Consider the following 19,080-nt stretch of genomic DNA (forward strand, 5'->3'; position numbering starts at 1 on the left):
GCACTAGTATATCGAGCCACAACACGTCTTGCTCCACTGAACTTTCTTAGAAATACAACCATAAAGTCCTGCTTAATTTGATGGTAGAGTGCGCGTCTCTCCTCTTTCTTTCCCCATGTCAGAACTACTTGTCCCAAGGCCATGACCAAGTGCCTGGTTTCGGAAGTTTGAACTGGCATCACATAGTCAGTTTCCTTCTAAGATTAGAACAGGAAGACATGCCACAAGCTCTCTCGTACGATGGAGCGATTCGATCTCATCAATGCGCTCCAAGACATTTTGCAGCGACTGCTCGAACCCCTCGGCTTCACAGACTTCCTTTGCGGCTTGCAATATGACAATTGAGTCCGGCCTGACGTCGTGAGTGATCTGTCCATCCACTCGGTTCAACGTCGGGCTCTGAAAGAGACAGTAAAATCTCACGTCGATTGATATGATGTTGCTGTGATCTAGTGCTGCAAGGAAATCTCCCCGTCCCATGATCTGTCGACATCGCCAATAAGGTATACTAGGGACTGGCTGGTCGTCGAAATCCTCCTCCTTCCCTACTCTTTCTGTCTCGCGCTGTTTTTGCAGCCGCACAAATTCTTGCAGTAATAGCCATGAGCTGGATGCAAACTTTTGCTCGTCCATGACATCATCATCATGGTCTGGGATGAGCCCAATGTGAGCCAAAAGCCACGCCTTCTCGCGAGCAAGATATTCCTTGGCAGCAGCTGTAAACTTGTCATTGGAGAGCGATCATGGACAGTAAAGTGCTTGCCAAGGACATCGTCCGCTTGGCCTATGCGATTCAGAACAGCCAGTCGTCCACCGACACAGCGGACTGCTTCCCTCAAACACAGTTCTGAATTTTCTTGATCGACTATGCCTTGTTGCATGAACTGGAGAGTCTGCACCGCTTCACTTTGTGATAGGTCCGAGATAGACATAACCTGAATTCATAGTAAGAATGAAACCAACGTGACACAGTATCAAACCCACCTGCAGCCGGTTAGCTGCCTTTCTCAATACTGTATACGGCCAAAAGTCGTCCGAGCAGAAGACCATCGTCAATATTCCGCTCTCGGCCCAGCTCTCCGCGCGCTGCTGCAAGACGCGCACCAATGCCCGACCAGAATCATCATTCTGTAGGTGGTGCATGTTATTGATGACGAGCACGAGGGGTTTTCTGCGGCGGGCGACGCCGAGGAGCGCGTATTTCTCCAATTTGTTCAGAGCTACAGCACCGTTACGCTGGGAACTTATCATGACAAGTCTTGTATTCACCTCTTTCAATGTCTAATGCAGGTCCGCCTAAAGACACAGTTCAGTTCATCCGCCCATCTTGTGGATACATATTAAGCGCACCTTCCTTAGGATCCCTCACTTGAAACAACCCATACTGCGCGTCCTCGTTGTAATCATAGTTGATAGCCTTGCCCAACCTGACCCTGAATACCTCAAGGTCTGGGTGTGCCTCACAAACCGCCGCACCGTCTGCCTGCGTCGCGCTCATGGCGTCCATGATCATGCTCCCCTTACCTGTGCCTTTCGGACCAAGCAGGAGGTAATAATGTCCCTTCTCTTCACCCGACATGATACGGTCAACCAAGTCTTGTTCACGTCGGCGGACATGGCCGTTTGGGTGGATACCGGCGGAATGATTGGCGAGCTCTAATGCCGGGTCGTATCCCGGGGAGAAGGCGAGCGCAATCTAGGAGGCAAGCAGGTCAGGATAAACAGATCACAACAAAGATCGACGTACCTTATATAAAACATTATGCTTATACCAAGTAATGTATATTCCCCCGGCAATGACAACTGGTTCGCCCCGTTATAAATTGGTGGTCACTGCGCAAGCTCACTATGCACGAACCGGCAAAGAGACCTGATCAACCAAAGTCAATATCCTATCACAAGATCACAAGTGACTGCCTTACCAGCTATTGCAACAAGTGTCGCTTCTAATAAGGGAGAGCGGCGAGCTGAAGCGGTCGCTTTCTCCAATCGGCTCAATTGAGCAAGGATCATCGACAAGGTTCCCTTGTCTTCGGAGCCGGTCTGTACTGACTCTGTTGTTGCTTTCCCACCATTGATACCACCATCATTCTTTTGCTTAGGCCGTTGCGTAGGCCCCGTGTTTGGAGGAGTGGTGCTTGCACCCCGTCTCCTTGCTGTCAGGAGTTTCCAGACTGCAGCATGATCTCGCAGCGGTCTGGTGGAAAGCGACAACCGCAAACCATTGGGTAAGCGCCGGACATTGCCACCCGCTAGTCGCATAAGATGATGCATTACAGATAGTAGAGCGAGATCAGCTGTTCAAGGGGCAGGACATGATCATATTGGACGTTCTCACGCCTGTGCGCCAAGGCAGGGACGCGTCGCGCGACATGGACGTCGCCAGTTAACCTGCCTCGTTTGACGACGACCACGATGGAGGGTCATCCCCATCCCATGACGGCGTCAGCGTTAGACATCAAAGAATCATGTCAACGTGTTCTTTTCGAGCTGCTTGTTTTGTGTAGCGAGCTCGTTCTTCCTTATCTCTTGTTGGAGGAATCAACACGAATTATCCTTGCTTCTCTGGAGCCGTAGCTGGACTTCTGTGCCGGTGCCTGAAAATTGTCAGCGATGCGTTGGAGCATTTATTCTGGAACAAAGGGTCACACCGTTACATTGCATAAGGTATGGACATGGTCCATAACATATTTAACATATATTTTGATATTCAAACCAGAGGTGCAAGACCCTCATGTCATCGGACGCCGGCTCAGGGCCAACTCTTCCAAGAAGCTTAAGATATTTATTCTGGTAGTTCGTCTCCAACATGACCTGAGCAGGCGGTGCCGCCAACCCCAGCGCACCAGCCTTTCTGTCCCCCGGCGTCTACAAAAGCGACTCATGTCCGAGGGTTGTCTGCTATACACACCCTCCTGACGCTTGACCCGTCACCATGCAGCCCCTTCTGCTTGTAGCTTCATTTGTTCTGGCCGGCTCCTTTGTGCTATACCGCATTCTATCGCGTAAGCGCCAAACAAATTCTGCCGGCTTGAAAAACCCTCCTTGGGCCTTCTACCCTGTTCCTTACTTTGGCTGTGCGCTTGCGTATGGTGCCGATCCAGGCAAGTTTGGACGGTTAAATGAGTATGTATGGCAATGAATCTCTGTTCGCACCGCTCACGTCTTTCTCAGAGACCGGCATGGACCGATATTTGCAACAAAGATGCTCGGTAGAAAGGCAACTTTTGTGACGTCCGCACCACTTATCGCAACGCTGTACAAAAACTCCAAGGCTGCGCAACACGACCCTATCCGTCAAGAAATCCCCATTCGCATGTTTGGCATTAGCCCCTATGCCGTTCAGCACGAACGATTGCCCTATGACGGTTTTCCTCTGTTCGATAAGGCACTGAGCTTTCAATCAGTCAAGCCCTTATCAGCCGCCTTCTCGAATCATGTGTGGAAGCGCCTCTCCGGCACCGAGGCTTTTCAGAAGACACGGATCGGCGATACCGTCAACATCCGCCTGACACGCTACATTTTTCCCCTCGTGTTCGCCGCCACCTGCGAAGTCTTCCTGGGTCCACGTTTCGACGCTGACGGCTCGTATGACGATTTCGAAGTGTTTGATGAACAGATTTTCAAGTTCCTGGCTGGTGTGCCTGCCTCGATGGCCCCGGCCGCGTACCGCTCCCGCACCCGTGTCCGCGATGCCCTTATATTGTTCCTGAAGAAGGCTTGGACTCCAGATCCCGCTGAAGAGCACAGCGGTTACCTTGCGGAGGCTTCTCCTCTCATCTCCGAGCTCATCGGTCGCTTCTACGGGTGTAAATTTGCGGAGCAGGACCAAGCAGGACACTTGCTCAGCATCATTTGGGGCTTCCAACCCAATCTTGTCTGGACGATCTACTGGCTCTTCCTGCATGTATTGCAAGACGAGACTCGTGCTGCCCGTTTGGGCAAGGAGATCAATACCGCCATGACGGATATCTTCCATTCCGATCTGAACCAAGTACTTGCCGCGGAGCCGGCCGTCTTCGAGCGGAAGGAGTTCGCACTCTTATCTTCTGCACTAAACGAGACCCTACGTCTCTGCGGCTCGGCAACAAGCATGCGCCGGGTGGTGGAGGACTTCGTCATTACCGATGTCAATGGGAAGTCCGCTGACGGTGAGGCTCCATCATACCTGCTCCACAAAGGTGAGGATGCGTACGCTATCACTCGCACGGTGCACATGGATCCAGACCTGTATGAAGATCCCGAGACTTTCCAACTCGACCGTTTCCTAGCAGAGGATGGCACGTGCACTCGAAAGTTCTACAAAAACGGGAAGCATGTTGCGAACAATCTGTTGGGTTGGGGAGGAGGTGTTAGCAAATGTACGTTCACCTTGGTTGCATCTATAGTGGTTTGGGCCATTCTAACCTAATTATGCAGGTGCTGGGCGGTATTATGCAACGCATGCGGTGAAGCTATGCGTGATTCTAATGTTCCATCACTTCGATATCAAGCACATTCGGAACTGCAGTTTCGATGGTAGACATGAGACAGCGCCAGCTGTACCAGAAATGGACATGAGCCGCATTGGCATGCTAACCGCCAAAACTGACTGTATCCTCTCGCTGCGTCGGATTGTCTAGATACCCAATGGGAATGTGGATGCTTAGTGTATATCGTTGGTTTGAGACTCACGCAAAAGCGAACATAAGATAATCCGTTAGATAATCAGAAGGTGCGGTCCCGAGGGATTCCGCTGTGCCTTCTTATCGCATTATGAGTATTTGCGATAACAGGGGATATGTATCATTCCGCAAATATCACCATGCAAGAACTTGGTCGACACCAACGGAAGAAACGGGCGGCTCTGATCCCTACGACCATGTCGCGCAAAGATAGACACACACTTCAACGGTTGATAAACATCGCAATTTTAACCGCACGCAACCCATGGCTATTCAAACAACATTCTAGCTGGCACCATCAAGCGCGGAACCCTCATCAACCAGACTGACTTGGCCTAACTACGTGCGCCCAATTCGGATATATTGGGCTCATCCTACAACCACTGGCAGCTGCAGATGTTGGTGGTCGGTCCCCACTGCCGCCCCCTGTGATTGATCATTGAGGGTTTGATGCCGATATACCCCTGCTTTAGCTGGAATCCAACTTCACAAGGCACCAAAATTTCTCAGTTACACCAGGCGGTTCGGGTCCTTTCGGTGCCGACGCCCCAACACGACTGGTGGGAATGCTGCATTATGCTGAATTCCACCCTTCTCTCCACCGCCATCCTGGGAATACATGCTGTTGAGAAGGTCAATTTTCGGGACCGCTCTGTACGGCGTTTTCTCGTTTGTCCCGCGCTCACAGCTCAGAGTGATTAGGCGGCGACCTTGCAGTGTGTTGCGGCCGGGTCGGCTCGGGCATCTTGACCCCTTTGCAAAACCGGTTTATCAACCCTGCAAGAAAGGAAACTTGAAGGTGCTATGAGCTCCCCTCTTAAGAGCTGGGTATACCACCATTGGATTCTCGCCCATCGCCTGCAATGGCCCCCTTCCAACCTCAGCACGTCTCTCCCTCTCTGACTCTATTTCTTTTGGTAGCCGTGGTCGTGTTTTACGGGGCTGGAACTGTTCGTCGAACTATCTTTCCTATACAGCTCTCATTGAATGTCCCTTTCAGGTGATTCAACGGCTGTTCTTGGGGCCTTTGGCCCGCTTCCCTGGCCCCCGCCTTGCGGCTCTGACTCGTGCATGGGCTTTCGTGCAGTATGTGGAACTCTCAAGGCGTTTACACTTCCTGCTAATCAACTTCAGAGCTATAGGCGGCCGGCAGGTGAAGCATGTTCACGAATTGCACAAAAACTATGGACCGATTGTTCGGGTGGGCCCGAATGATCTATCCTTGTCGGCACCAGAGGTTATTCCCAGGCGTGGGCCACACTGCAATCATTTATCTGACCGGTATTAATGTGTTTGACAGTATACTCATTTAAGCCGTTTCTGAAAGATCCAGTCCTCTATGACGCATTGAATGGAGGGAAACCCGAAGGGCATCTGGTGTGCCAAACGTATGCAGACTATCATTTCACGAAGCAACCCATCTTTATTTGAGATGCCAGAGATCCCGAGACTCACGCCAGGCGCCGCAAGCATATCGCGACACTTCTTTCGCGATCTGCGGTGAAGGGATACGAGAACGAGAACCTGCATCCAAAGATCATCAAGGCATTGTTGCCTTTCCGAGACGGCGACTTTTACACGGGTTCCATGGATGTACTTCCCGCATTGTGAGCCATTACCGCGGACGCCGCTGGTACGTCCTCCTTTGTGCGAGCCATCATGGACATTATTGATTCTGCTGTTTAGCTGAGCTCACATTCGGCAAAGTCTTCGGTTGTTTGGATGCCCCTGGATTTTCCCATCCGGTACTTGACGCGTTGGCGATTGTATCTGACGCAGTTCCCGTGGTCTCTTCTTTTCATGTTGGACAACGTCTACTGTTCTGAGCATGAGACTAGATCAACTGGATACCATGGCTTAACAGCATTCCCCGCTCACTTGTCGGTTATCAACCGCAGATGGAACCAGTGACAAAGCTCGAGAAGGTCTGTTGCCCTATTTCTAAGTGAAACAGTGAACTGAATTCCATTGCAGTTCGTGGCTGATGCGTGGGCAGCCGAAAAAGCTGGTCCGGAGCCAACAGAAGTGGGTCACACCGTTCTGAGCAGACTGGCATTCCTCCTCCGCAACGACACGCCCAAGTATCGCGACAATGTGGCTTTGTCAGAGGCATTGACGATGATGTATGTCAACCGAAAGTATCAGTGATATCTGCTGACAGATGATTAGCGTGGCTTGTTCCGAGACAACAACAATGGCAATGGTGTCGGCGCTGCACGAACTCTCCCTCAACCCGGGAATTCAAGCTCGTATCAGAGAAGAGGTTGCGCCTTTAATGCCAGACGTCACAAAGTTTGATGATGTCATGGAGGCTGGTCTTCCAAGCTTCCAGCAGCTCTAACAACTTCCCTTCCTAACAGCAGTTGTGAAGGTTTGATTTCTCAATGACGAATATGAGAGTTAATTCTGATCGTCTCACAGGAGGTGCTTCGCCTTTATCCCTCTGTGCCAGGCTTGCTGCCGCGTGTAGTGGGCAAGGATGGCCTGACAGTACGAAATCAGTTTATCCCCCCCGGGGTATGTTCGGGCTTTCCTTCATCACGAGATCGATAGTTGACGTATCGTGCAGACCGTCGTGTCCATGCAGGCATGGACAATTCACCGCGATATAGAAGTGTTTCCTGATCCGAATACATTTAACCCTTTCCGGTGGTTAAATCGATCGGAGGTCGAGCTGAAAGCGATGACTGCTCGGTTTTTGCCGTTCTCTGCAGGCGCAAGATCGTGCGTTGGGGAAGAGTAGGTTTACTCACCCAATTGTTAGTAATGCTTGACTAAGTATTGATTTCAGGTTCGCCATGGCCCAGATGTACCTCTTCGTGGGGATGTTCTGCCGTTTCTGCCAATTCGCACCTGCGCCTGGCTCAGACAATGCTATCGAAGATAACGGATTTACCTTGAACTGCCGTCATCACAAGATGCTACTGAGCATCGGAACGGCCCCAGCAGTGAACTGAGGAGGAAACGCACACAAACATACAGGAGTTATGTATTCCTAGAAGTCAGCTTAACGTACCACCTGATTTGTACAATCTTACGCGTTGTTATAAATTCTTTATTTGCGAGGGACATTGGGAGTTTTAGGATAACATTTCTAAGCCAAGCCCAGGAGTTAATCTTCTCAATGCCGCGAGGTGTTGAGCAAACAAGTTGGACCACTTTGGTGTACTCGTCCGGATGAAGAAAATGACGTCACATCTGTCCAACACAGTTGATACGACAGAAAGGATATGTTGATGTTGAATCCACGCAGTGCAAACCATACGATGCCCTGCCAAATCTCATGGTGGAGAACTGATGTTTACGTAATGGCAGGGTGGGATCGATGTTGGTGGAGTTGACAACCTGCTGGGCCGAGGGGCCGATGAATCCTCCGCAAGCAAAGACAGGCCAGATACATGCAGCCGCTTGTTCACGAGTCCTGAGAAGGGCTTTCGTGGCCTGACTAGCGGACGGCACAACCAAGGAAGAGACAGTAACAACAGACGTTTATCGTCTAGCCAACGAGCGGGAGATCACTCACCGCGTGTTGACACGACCTGCCCTACCCCTTGATAGGGTTTCGGGACTAACCTAGCCTTCCCTTTCGGAGGATTCGGGATAGAATACCTGTCCTTGGTAGGGCAGTAGATTAGCTTCTAATGCGTAGATTAGTCTAGCTTACCAGTAGGATAGCCCATGTAATCCACAAGGGTTCCATGTCCGCTGCGATGTCTGAAATGCGCTATCCCAGAAAATCTGGCCTATGTCCCATACGGCAGACATTTACAGGTTAGGGTTATATTGCTTTTCTCTATATACTGTAGCTATATGCATGGCTATTATATATACTATTCTTTCCGCTTTACAGTGCGACGGCCAATGTAATGTTTTTGCGGCGGCGGGTTTACAGTATCATCGAGGTCATTTCCCATATGAGAAGCGGCACATAAGGCATACTGTATGAAAAGAAAAACGCCGTGAAAAGTTCCGGTAGTGTTAATCTCTTACCACCACCTTCCTTAATCGGACTGTAGGGTGTTGCTTAGGGCAGGCACATGGCCGATTTGAGGAAATAGGGCCCGGCAGTCCATTCTAGGGACTCTGCCTCCGAAAAAGTGCTATCGGAGGAAATTACTCCAGGTGGCCCTGACATGCGGTGACTCGGTGGGACGGTGTAGGATAAAAGCGAGACTGCGCAACCGCGCGGACCGCGCGTGCCCGGTTACGGCATGTCTGAAGCGGCCCAAACAGAAATATGACGTGAAGCGAGCGCGTGTGTCTAGTACTAGTTACGGTCGTCTGGACTTGAGATGGAGGTGAAAATGTGAGTTGTACTCTGACTGAGCCCAAGTAACCGGGAGAGTAAACGGAGGCAGCCAATCACTCGGGACTGATCGATGTGGAGACAAAGGGTATCAGAACTCAATCAGGATGTCCATCTTGAGCGGGGTTCTAAAGGCAGTGAAGTTCATTAATATTCGTGATGATCCCCTAATTCTGGTAGACCCCTGACTGTGCCGTTAACCGCCGAAGTTCGCTGAAGAATGCTAGTCTATTAACATTTGACATTTATTCAAACATAGACAATGCCAATATGGAGCACGTCAAACAGGGGCGCATTCTTGGCATATTAAAGACCGATAATGGTGCAATTGTTAGGAGACAACATGGATCCGTAACGAATGCCACTCTGATGATATTCCGATGGAAACGCGGGAATGCAGGGCAAGCTTGTTGCCCCTGCCCGACCCCGGCCGATCAACGTTCCCAGAGCACGTGGACTAATTTGGACGACAGCGTCTGGGAAATGTCTTCCTGCTTCCAATTCGAAGCCAGTGCTGTAAGTGGTCAGATGGCCGCCTTTCCAGAAGTGTGAGTGTGGCCAGCAGAATTATACATCTGAATAACGCAGACAAAACGCCTCAGCCTCGTTGTTGCCAACCAAAGCATGTTCCAGCTTCTTGTCTTTGAAATTTGTCTCTCGGCCGACTTGCCCTGCCCGTCGCAGGACGGACATGAACACTTGTTGTTGCCCGTTGCCAGCCTGTTAGTTTCAAAACTGGAGCAGCTGTGTCCCTGACTCAGGCCCGTCCAGGGGATGCTATATGGCAGGTCAGCAGCAGGCGCTCGGCTGGCCGGGTTGGGCCAAGGCTCATTACGGAAAATGAAAGGGGGATCCGGAGAGCCGTGTGACCATAGCACGAGTAGAAGCCACGAGGAAACGATCAGCCGGCGGCTTGGGGGCCGGAGTGTTGCAGTCAGCGGCGGGGCATTGATTGCTTAAAAGGGTAACGAGAGCGAGGTGAACACCTCCATGTCGGCGCAGCAGGGGCAGGTGGGCCGCCCCCCACCCTCTCCCGGTCGGCGCTGCGTGATCAGCGTTCAAGCCAGCCCCCCTCCACGTCGGCGCGCCTGTCCGAGTCAAATGCCGATTGTGGTGTCCGATGGTAAGATAATGGAGGGCGTTGTCGCAGCTTACCCCACTTAGGCTTTCGTTATAGCCGCCGTAATGACGCTAAGCGATAGGGGTCAATAAATTTAATAAGAATAAGAAAACCTGTTTGGTTGATTCGGACTGTGACCAGCCTGTGTTGTTGTGTGTAGCCACTGGAATGCTCCTGAATACCCCATCCAACCGCGGCCGCGGCGATTCGCTGGCTTACCCTCGGACCGCACTCAGATTTGCTTCCGACCCGGGGTGTCAGGGAGGGCGTGGCCTACGGACCACCAAGCGCCGGGGGATCTTCCAACACGCGCCAGCTGCCGTCATCGGTGCATGGCCACAAAGGCCCAACCTCCGAAGTGTTGTAGACGCGCGCAGGCCACAGCAAACGCACAGGGCGATGCGAGCGCTCAGCAAGGCTTATGCATTTCCTGCACGCAGATAGCGTCCTCATAGTAAGCCCCTGCGGAGAGGCTTTGCGGGAGTACATGGCTTGATATTTCGCCCGGTGGGCGGGTGATGCAAGCGCCCGCGTGGGCGCGTCATCTTGGCCAAAGGCGCAGCACAGTGCGATGATGGTGAAAAGCTGGTCGTTTCCGCGATTCGCTCCCCGCGCGACAGATCGATGCGAACATGCTGCGGTTGGGAGTATCACGCGGCTCCAGATGGCCCAGTGGCCGTGACCATCCCTAAGCTACTGAATTCGGGGCAACCGAATGGGTCGCGCACAGGAGGTGGGATCATCATCGCCATTTCATGTTAGGAGTAGTATCCAAACTAGTTTAGATGACTGTGAGCATGTGAGCAGCAAGATATGTGGCATGCGAATTGACATCGAGGGGTAAGGGGATTGATTGTTGAGGTGTTTGTTAGGCGAAGAAGAGGAGGAGGAGGCGAACAGGTGGATGTGGAATGGGCGGTGGCCGGCCCGAATTAGGGAAGGTCTGAGGTGAGATGGAGCGACAGGGCGGGAAGTTAGGCGGTGGGGAAGAGGGTGATGGGACGAGGGGACGATGCACTTTTTCAACGGAAGAACCGGCAAGCGGCAGTGATGTCTCACTCGTCTCTGCCCCTTTCGGCGCGGGCGGCATATTGCTTCCGTTTACGCATGCTCTCTCATCCCCACCGCCGTGCTGTCGCTCTCTCCCGAGAACATCCTTTATAAACCCCCGGGGTCATTCATCCCAACCCTCTTTCTCTTTTCCTTAGACGTTCTCTCCCCTCCGTCGTCCAACACTCCTCGCAAGTCAGCGAACTCGCTGCCCTCGACGCTCTCCTCCCTTCATTGGGCGTTTAGCTAAAGGTGACTAAGCTCATTCCAGAGCTTCGTGCATAGACTCGGCTTTTTCCCTCTTCTCTACTTCCTTCTCTCTCCTCTGGCAGTGGCTTCACCAGCTTCGGCTTCAACGCACGCAACGACCTCCTACTCGATTCCGCATTTCTTCTCCATCCTATCTAACGCAATGGACGCTTCTCACCGTGTACACCAGCCGGCTTCGACGACTGCCTACAAATTACCTGTATATGCTGCACCGCTTCCATCAAAACAATACCCGACGGCGCAACCTACCCCCAGCAGACGAGACGATCCATATTACGGTCACCAGGAGACTGCAAAGACCTGTGATCTCTTCATCCGTCATCTTTTCCAATGTCCGAACGTGCCAGTGCAGGCGACGACCACCGACCCACCACAACCCGTCCCCTCCCTGGCACGTTTCATCGCATATGCTCTCCATCGTACACGTTTACCTCCATCCGTCACCTACAGTGCCTTGTTCCTCCTTTCCCGTTTGAAGGGCCGTTTCCCGGGTGCCAGGGGCAGTTCGGGACATCGTCTCTGGATTTCTGCTTTCATGATTGCCTCAAAGGTGAGTTCGGATTTGTCTTCCATATCCGATGCACAGCTAATCAATCTCTCAGGTGGTGTGTGATGACACGTATTCGAACAAGAGCTGGGCGATTGTTGGCCAGCACATGTTCTCTCTGAAGGAGATCAACCAAATGGAGCGTGAAATGTGCGGTTATCTCGAGTGGATCCTCAACATCGACCCTGCTGAGCTCAAGGCGTTCACGGACGCTGTCAAGGAGCAGTACGGCCCGCATTCAGACCTCGCTCGCCAGATGGCCACTCCGGAACGCAACATACAGTTTACTAGGGCTTCCGCTTCATATGACCTGTACGATGACGAGGATCCCGGATCGCCATACCAATCTTCCAGCAACTCGCCCGTCTCGTCGACGCTGAACACCCCACCGTCGACCCAGATGCTACCCGTTCCAGAGGGCAAGTACTCCGAGACTTACACCGATCCTCAGAGTCTGTACGTCTATTCCGAATCCACGGTCTGGTAGCGAGTCGCTGGTCGATCCGTCCCGACCCTCCTGTCCGATGTCTTTTGCATAAACCGGCGCAGTCGTTGGCGGATGTACGATATGACGACTTCTATTTCCTCGCCAATGCCGTTTGTCGTGTGGATTAATCCTCTTGCGCCGTCATCTCATCATCATCCTTGATTTGGGCTTTTGGGTTTTGGTTGTCTTTGCCCTGTGTCATCTCAACGCAAACCATCCTTAATTTTTCCCCTCCTCTCACAGCACTTTCTTTTGCATGTTTCATCGTTACATTGTTCCGCTTCTGCAATGTGCACATCATTCTTTGTCCTGTGTCTTATATAACCTGTTTTCTCTGCGCTATGTACACTTTGCAGGAGCCATCACCTGCCCCTATGTACCCCGTTACCTCATAGTATGCCCGAACCGTCGCAGAGAAATGAAATCAAGTCAGTGCCACAATATTCACTTGTGCTATTGCTCCAGTGAAACCACACATCGCCTCATTGTTCACAGCACAACACTACTTTCGTTTCCTCCACATGTCCCCAACACCCCACCGGGGCGCAGGGCCCGAGGAGCGAAGCCAGGTGTGTGACATAGTGTTTCGCAGGTCTTCAGGGCTTCGAAGATGGCATGTGTCCGTGCATCCGAGTTCCGTTTGGGAATCCACCTAATTCAGCTAAGGGTTGTTCCTTCCGTCAGTAACACAAGAAGCAGCCAACAAGCGACCCTGTGAACCCCCTGGGATAACCAGCGGGCGCATGCCATGCACCGGGTCATGTCACACGTCGGATGCCGCCTTTCCTAATGAAGTCTAGGAACGGAAACGTCTACAGCAGGCTTCTACAAGGGCCTTCCAGCGATCTTATTCGAACCAACTCTTCGTCAACCGAGAGCAATACTCAGCGCCAACAGAGCTGCAATGTGTCGAATGTTCGATAGACCCGCACCCCACCGGCGTGGACTGACTTGGACTGCCTGTTCCTCACGCCTGTAAGATGTCGCGCCCTGTTCCCGGTTTACGGAACACGCAAGTCCACGCGCTCCCGCAGCGCGCTACCCTGCCTGTGGGTCCGTGCCTTCGGCCTCACGTTCGGGAGGCTTTCGCCCTACAATTCTGGTGGCATTGATCATAATGAAGCCCCATTGTCATGACTAACCCGGGGACATCATCGGAGCGGATCAAATCCTTTTCCCGCTCCAATAGGCCAAAAGTGTATGCGATTGATGAAAAGAAGAGTACATGACAAAGGGTTTCAGCGATCGTCGGAGACCGGCCAGAGGCTGTGAGGAAGCCACAAGACCTTCTTTGGAGTTGAAGGGGCGCCACAAATGCGAGGTACGGGGAAGATCGGGCCATGCCCGCCCTCATGATGATGGTGTCCATGATGGTGTGCTAGTCCATCCATGTCGTCCATGCTGTTGTGAAATTATGTATTGATTCCAATGGCAGATGGGCCTTGTCCGCACCTGACGTGTATGATGGCTGCCTTTGTCGCCGTGTGCCCAACGGCACTAGTCACATGGATGGTTACTGGCTGGCATTGTCACGTTCCGTGAATACTTCTTTTTCCAGCAGTCTGGCTGCCCTTTACCCACAACTGCCTTTTGTGTTTGCCTTCTATACGATTTTTGACATCGTTGACTCGCCGTGGGGTTTTCTCGGTGTGGCGTGTAATGATGACGATGCCTCCGACCGAGAGCCTGCAAGTTCTTCTGATATATCGACGAGGATACTTCTGCGTTCTTGTTCATTGTCCGCGGCTGAGGAGCAACCGGTGACACCCCAATGACACATCACAATGTGGAAAGCGGTCGGAATATTTCTGAGAACTTCTCAATTCCAGCCAGCTCAGCTCGCCAAATCTTGGTTATGTCGTTCCTCGTTCTTGTGGGGACAGCTTCGTGTACTCTGACGGAGCAAGGCATGAATCTCTCGGTCTCGGCTATGAGAATGTCGACTGCGCGTATGCTGGGCGCCATCAGAACAATAACTCGGCGTAATCGAGGCCTTCATCTATCGGATGCTGGCAACGACGACGGACCATCCAGATCCTGACCCCAGTTGTTGAGCTAGCCTGTCCAAAAAAGGCGAGTGACCAAGCCCACAAAGAGGCTCTGGAGCAGCACATGTGGAAGAACACATGCCCCACGTTTGAAGACTCCCCACCGATTCACGAGTTCGGTCGAACTGAGCAAATGGGAAGAGCAGCAGACGAGTGAAATGTAGCAAAGCAGGATCAAGAACGAGCTCTATCGCTCGTGTACCAAACCGATCTAGATGTCAGTGCATATGATGCACCTTGAGCGGAGACTCGATGATGAAAAAATCGAGCCAATGGAAGTAACGATCTTGTTGCGCTTTGTTAATCATCTAATCTCTTTGCCAGGTTCTAGTAGAAGTCTTGAATAAGTCTGCGCAGCAGTAGTATAGTTGATGCTGGTACATTCTGCATTAGATATGCAGTTGTGGTTTAGATGACTGTTTTGAGTTTGACTGGGTTGAGTTGAGGGCTATAGCTAGTCTTGAGATTAATTTCCGCGGCGAAGTCTTGCCGTTGGTCCAGCCGCGTGCCGGGCGTGAGTTAAGTATTTTTTTGAAGTGGCGCTGCTTATCAGGGGATTTTTTTCTCTGATTTGGGCGAAGTTAACCCTGAAAAACTGCCCTCATCCCTCGTTACCCTCCCTCATCTTGCATCTGAGCATTGACAGGTATACTCGCTTGTCCTCTTCGGATGACGGTAATCTTCGACAAATCAACTCGTGACGAGTACGCACACAGCTTTTGGGCATTGTCTATCACGAACTCATGCTACTGATCAGCTATTTGGCAGACCTCGTATTCTCTCTGCTGGGAATTTGAATTACCTCATTCGAACACAAATTACATCACAATCGCGAATACCCGCCGCCTGCAAATACGCCTAGTAGCTGATCAATACGAAAATGATCCAGTGGTCAGTTACAGCCAGTCGCTTGACACGACTGGTGTATCTGAAATCAACCCGCGCTTTTCACATCTCACGACCAGTATCAATCGCTCCGACAAAATATGCTGAAGCCGTCGCACAGTCCGCTGTGGGAGGTTTTGACGGAGACGAACATGTCTTGAATTCTCCGTCCGAGCTTGCACGTCGTATTTCGGCCAAGGTGCTTCCCAAAATACCCCGACCCGATGTGAAGAAGGTCGTCATGCTGGGTAGTGGCGGCCTCAGCATTGGCCAGGCTGGAGAGTTCGATTATTCTGGATCACAAGCAATGAAGGCTTTGAAAGAAGAAGGCATTGATGCCATTCTAATCAATCCGAATATCGCAACTTGGCAGACCTCCCATCAGCTCGCATCAGAAGTATATTTTTTGCCCGTCACTGCCGACTATGTCGCCTACGTTCTTGAGAAGGAACGGCCTGATGGCATCCTGTTGACGTTTGGTGGTCAAACTGCCCTGAACGTCGGGATGCAGCTGGATCGCATGGGTGTCCTAGAGCGTTTGGGAGTGCAGGTTCTGGGCACACCGATCCGGACCCTCGAGATCAGTGAGGATCGTGAACTGTTTGTGAAGGCTCTGAATGGTGCGTTGCCTGAATTCAGTTATTATCCTTCGTATTGATTTAACCTGTAGAAATCGATATTCCGGTTGCGGTGTCGACTGCCGTGTCGTCGGTCAACGACGCTCTGAATGCCGCTGAAGAGATCAAGTACCCGGTTATCGTTCGTGCTGCATTTACATTGGGTGGTCTTGGATCAGGCTTCGCTGAAAATCCCGATGAACTGCGAGATCTGGCGGCCAAGGGCTTGTCGCTGAGCCCTCAGTTGCTGGTTGAGCGTAGTATGAAAGGGTGGAAGGAACTGGAATATGAAGTAGTTCGGGATGCTGCGGATGTGAGACTGCTCTCCTCTGAAACAGATTCATGTCTAACGTCTCTGCAAAGAACACTATTATTTGTTGCAACATGGAAAACTTCGACCCACTTGGCACTCACACCGGCGATTCTATTGTCGTCGCACCTTCTCAAACGCTCCCCGATGATGAGTATCATATGCTTCGAACCGCCGCGCTCAAAACGATCCGTCATCTCGGTGTCGTCGGCGAGTGTAATATCCAGTATGGTCTACATCCGACTTCCAAAGAATATCGCGTCATAGAGGTCAATGCCCGTCTCAGCCGATCCAGTGCTCTAGCATCCAAAGCCACTGGCTATCCACTGGCCTACACTGCTGCCAAGCTTGCCCTTGGCTATACTCTGCCGGAACTGCCGAATGCGGTAACGAAGAACACCACTGCCTGCTTCGAACCGTCTCTGGATTATATCGTCACCAAGATTCCGAAATGGGATCTTGCAAAGTTTTCGGGTCAGGTCAGTCGTCATGTCGGCTCTGCTATGAAGTCAGTCGGCGAAGTCATGGCTATCGGTCGTACTTTTGAGGAGTCCCTTCAGAAGGCCATCCGTCAAGTGGATCCGCGGTACACGGGTTTTGAAGCATATGTGCAACCAGAAGATCTCGACCATGCGCTGCGTGCGCCTACAGATACACGGCTCTTTGCGGTGGCCCACGCGATGTACAACAAAAACTACACCGTTGATCAAATTCATGATTTGACCAAGATCGATAAGTGGTTCTTGTACAAGATCGACAATATCGTGCAGACTAGTCGTCAAATGACTGAAGCTGGAACCCTGCAAGCATTAAACAAAGACTTTATGCTCATAGCTAAACGCATGGGTTTCTCCGACCACCAGATCGCCGATCGTGTTGGCTGTACGGAGACCGAGGTACGCGCTCATAGGAAGGTGCTAGGTGTCACTCCTTTCGTTAAGCGCATCGACACTCTCGCCGCAGAATACCCTGCACACACCAACTATTTGTACACGACCTACAACGCGCAAGAGCACGACGTCTCCTTTGATGAGCACGGTACGATGGTTCTTGGCAGCGGTGTTTACCGCATTGGAAGCAGTGTCGAATTTGATTGGTGCTCTGTCACTTGTGCTCGCAAGTTGAGAGACATGGGGAAGCGTACCATCATGATCAACTATAACCCAGAGACTGTCTCAACCGATTATGATGAGGCCGATCGCATGTATTTCGAAGAACTCGGCTGGGAACGCGTCATGGATATCTACGAGCTAGAGCAAGCGGAAGGTGTCATTGTCAGTGTTGGTGGCCAACTTCCCCAGAACATTGCTCTTCGCCTCAAACATAGCGGGGTCACTGTTCTTGGTACAGACCCGGAGCGAATTGATTCAGCAGAGGATCGTCACAAATTTTCGGGTATCCTGGATAAAGCCGGCGTTGATCAGCCTGCTTGGACAGAGGCGAGCAGCATCGAAGATGCAAAACGATTCGCCGCCCAAGTCGGATATCCAGTTTTAATCCGACCGTCATATGTTCTTTCCGGTGCAGCTATGAACGTTGTATACGAGGAGTCAACTCTGGACCATAATTTGTCTGCGGCTGCCTCAGTCTCACCGCTACATCCAGTCGTCATTACCAAATTCATCGAAGGTGCCCAGGAGGTTGACATCGATGGGGTCGCATATCAGGGAAAGCTGATTCTCCATGCGATCTCTGAGCACGTTGAGAATGCTGGCGTCCATTCTGGTGATGCTACGTTGGTTTTACCCCCGTTCTCGCTTGATGACGGGGAGATGGTGCGACTGAAGGAGATCGCTGAGAAAGTTGCGAAGGCGCTGGATATTTCGGGTCCGTTCAACATGCAGATCATCCGACAGCCAGCGGAAAATGGTCAAGACGCTGCTTTGAAGGTGATTGAGTGCAACCTTCGCGCTTCCCGCTCGTTCCCCTTTGTTTCCAAGGTTCTCGGTACCAACTTCATTGAAGCTGCTACCGCCGCTATTGTTGGCCAAAATGTTCCTGCACCGATTGATTTGATGGCAAAGAATCGGGACTATCAGGCTATCAAAGTTTCGCAGTTCTCTTGGACACGGTTGCCTGGTGCCGATCCCTTCCTTGGTGTTGAAATGGCCAGCACTGGAGAAATCGCTAGCTTTGGTCGCAATATGCAAGAAGCGTACTGGGCAGCCTTGCTTAGCACCAATGGTTTCAAGGTTCCCCAAGCGGGACGTGGCGTTCTTATCGGCGGTGACACCAGCAAGCCTGAAATGGCAGCTGTTGCTCGCTCTCTCGTTGATCTTGGATTCAAGCTGTACTGCTCTTCAACTGAGGTCGCAGAGTTCCTCAACGAGCTTCCATACGTGCACTGCAAGCGAATTTTCTTCCCACTGAAAGACAAGAGGAAACTTCGGGAGGCCTTTGATGAGTGGGAAATCCAGTGTGTGATCAATCTCGCGAAGGCACGCGGCAAGGATGCTCTAGATGAGGACTATGTTGCGCGGAGGTATGCAAACCAGTCATGTTTTCTGTGTCCCGCTTACAAGTTGTCCAGGAATGCGGTTGACTTCGGTATCCCACTGATCAATAACGCCAGGTGTGCCGAACTTTTCGTCGAGAGTCTTGCCATGAAGATGCATCAGGGAGACTATGGTAAATACATTGAAGGTCACATACCGCCGGAGGTTCACTCTTGGTCTGAATTTGTTGGTTCTAAGGTATGAGAATACACCAAGTATCATGGCTCGCCACTTGTAGATTAGCATATGCCTCTTGAATTCTATTGGTGCTCTCCTTTGAA

The 19,080-nt window shown here is 51.6% G+C and overlaps 5 protein-coding genes across 5 annotated transcripts; 4 read left to right on the forward strand and 1 right to left on the reverse strand.

Annotated features, from left to right (window-relative positions):
• Positions 1 to 186: 186 nt before the first annotated feature.
• DACRYDRAFT_92062 (uncharacterized protein) lies at positions 187 to 4,122 on the reverse strand (the record flags this gene model as incomplete). The annotated part of the gene is made up of 8 exons (XM_040777039.1): positions 187 to 369; positions 424 to 705; positions 750 to 935; positions 985 to 1,220; positions 1,270 to 1,296; positions 1,351 to 1,696; positions 1,748 to 1,765; positions 3,958 to 4,122. 8 exons carry the CDS (start codon positions 4,120 to 4,122, stop codon positions 187 to 189), a joined length of 1,443 nt encoding a protein of 480 aa, XP_040623642.1.
• A 1,405-nt stretch (positions 4,123 to 5,527) lies between these two features.
• Positions 5,528 to 7,621, forward strand: DACRYDRAFT_112550 (cytochrome P450; the record flags this gene model as incomplete). Its single annotated transcript, XM_040769439.1, has 13 exons — positions 5,528 to 5,614; positions 5,665 to 5,750; positions 5,799 to 5,914; positions 5,965 to 6,052; positions 6,104 to 6,246; positions 6,351 to 6,451; positions 6,503 to 6,589; positions 6,639 to 6,787; positions 6,834 to 6,979; positions 7,025 to 7,035; positions 7,086 to 7,181; positions 7,234 to 7,403; positions 7,456 to 7,621. The coding sequence occupies 13 exons, from the start codon at positions 5,528 to 5,530 to the stop codon at positions 7,619 to 7,621; spliced, it is 1,446 nt and encodes a 481-aa protein (XP_040623643.1).
• Positions 7,622 to 11,315: 3,694 nt separating this feature from the next.
• Positions 11,316 to 12,879, forward strand: DACRYDRAFT_25558 (uncharacterized protein). Its single transcript, XM_040774214.1, has 2 exons — positions 11,316 to 11,960; positions 12,013 to 12,879. The coding sequence occupies exons 1-2, from the start codon at positions 11,553 to 11,555 to the stop codon at positions 12,442 to 12,444; spliced, it is 840 nt and encodes a 279-aa protein (XP_040623644.1). The 5' UTR covers positions 11,316 to 11,552; the 3' UTR covers positions 12,445 to 12,879.
• Positions 12,880 to 14,142: 1,263 nt separating this feature from the next.
• Positions 14,143 to 14,783, forward strand: DACRYDRAFT_25559 (uncharacterized protein). Its single transcript, XM_040774215.1, has one exon. It carries the CDS (start codon positions 14,216 to 14,218, stop codon positions 14,483 to 14,485), a length of 270 nt encoding a protein of 89 aa, XP_040623645.1. The 5' UTR covers positions 14,143 to 14,215; the 3' UTR covers positions 14,486 to 14,783.
• Positions 14,784 to 15,087: 304 nt separating this feature from the next.
• Positions 15,088 to 18,981, forward strand: DACRYDRAFT_102800 (carbamoyl-phosphate synthase; the record flags this gene model as incomplete). The annotated part of the gene is made up of 6 exons (XM_040767669.1): positions 15,088 to 15,196; positions 15,250 to 15,997; positions 16,048 to 16,307; positions 16,358 to 18,786; positions 18,835 to 18,876; positions 18,948 to 18,981. The coding sequence occupies exons 2-6, from the start codon at positions 15,373 to 15,375 to the stop codon at positions 18,979 to 18,981; spliced, it is 3,390 nt and encodes a 1,129-aa protein (XP_040623646.1). The 5' UTR covers positions 15,088 to 15,196; positions 15,250 to 15,372.
• Positions 18,982 to 19,080: the final 99 nt, after the last annotated feature.

This window comes from Dacryopinax primogenitus (assembly GCF_000292625.1).
Source record: "Dacryopinax primogenitus strain DJM-731 SS1 chromosome Unknown DACRYscaffold_27, whole genome shotgun sequence".
Lineage (NCBI taxonomy): Eukaryota > Fungi > Basidiomycota > Dacrymycetes > Dacrymycetales > Dacrymycetaceae > Dacryopinax > Dacryopinax primogenitus.

What these genes read in the sequence shown, in the direction of transcription:
- DACRYDRAFT_25559 (XM_040774215.1), top strand. Translation starts at nt 14,216, where the DNA reads ATGACACATCACAATGTGGAAAGCGGTCGGAATATTTCTGAGAACTTC.
- DACRYDRAFT_25558 (XM_040774214.1), top strand. Translation starts at nt 11,553, where the DNA reads ATGGACGCTTCTCACCGTGTACACCAGCCGGCTTCGACGACTGCCTAC. An exon ending in CTTTCATGATTGCCTCAAAG is followed by an intron (nt 11,961 to 12,012) that starts GTGAGTTCGGAT and finishes TCAATCTCTCAG; the next exon opens with GTGGTGTGTGATGACACGTA.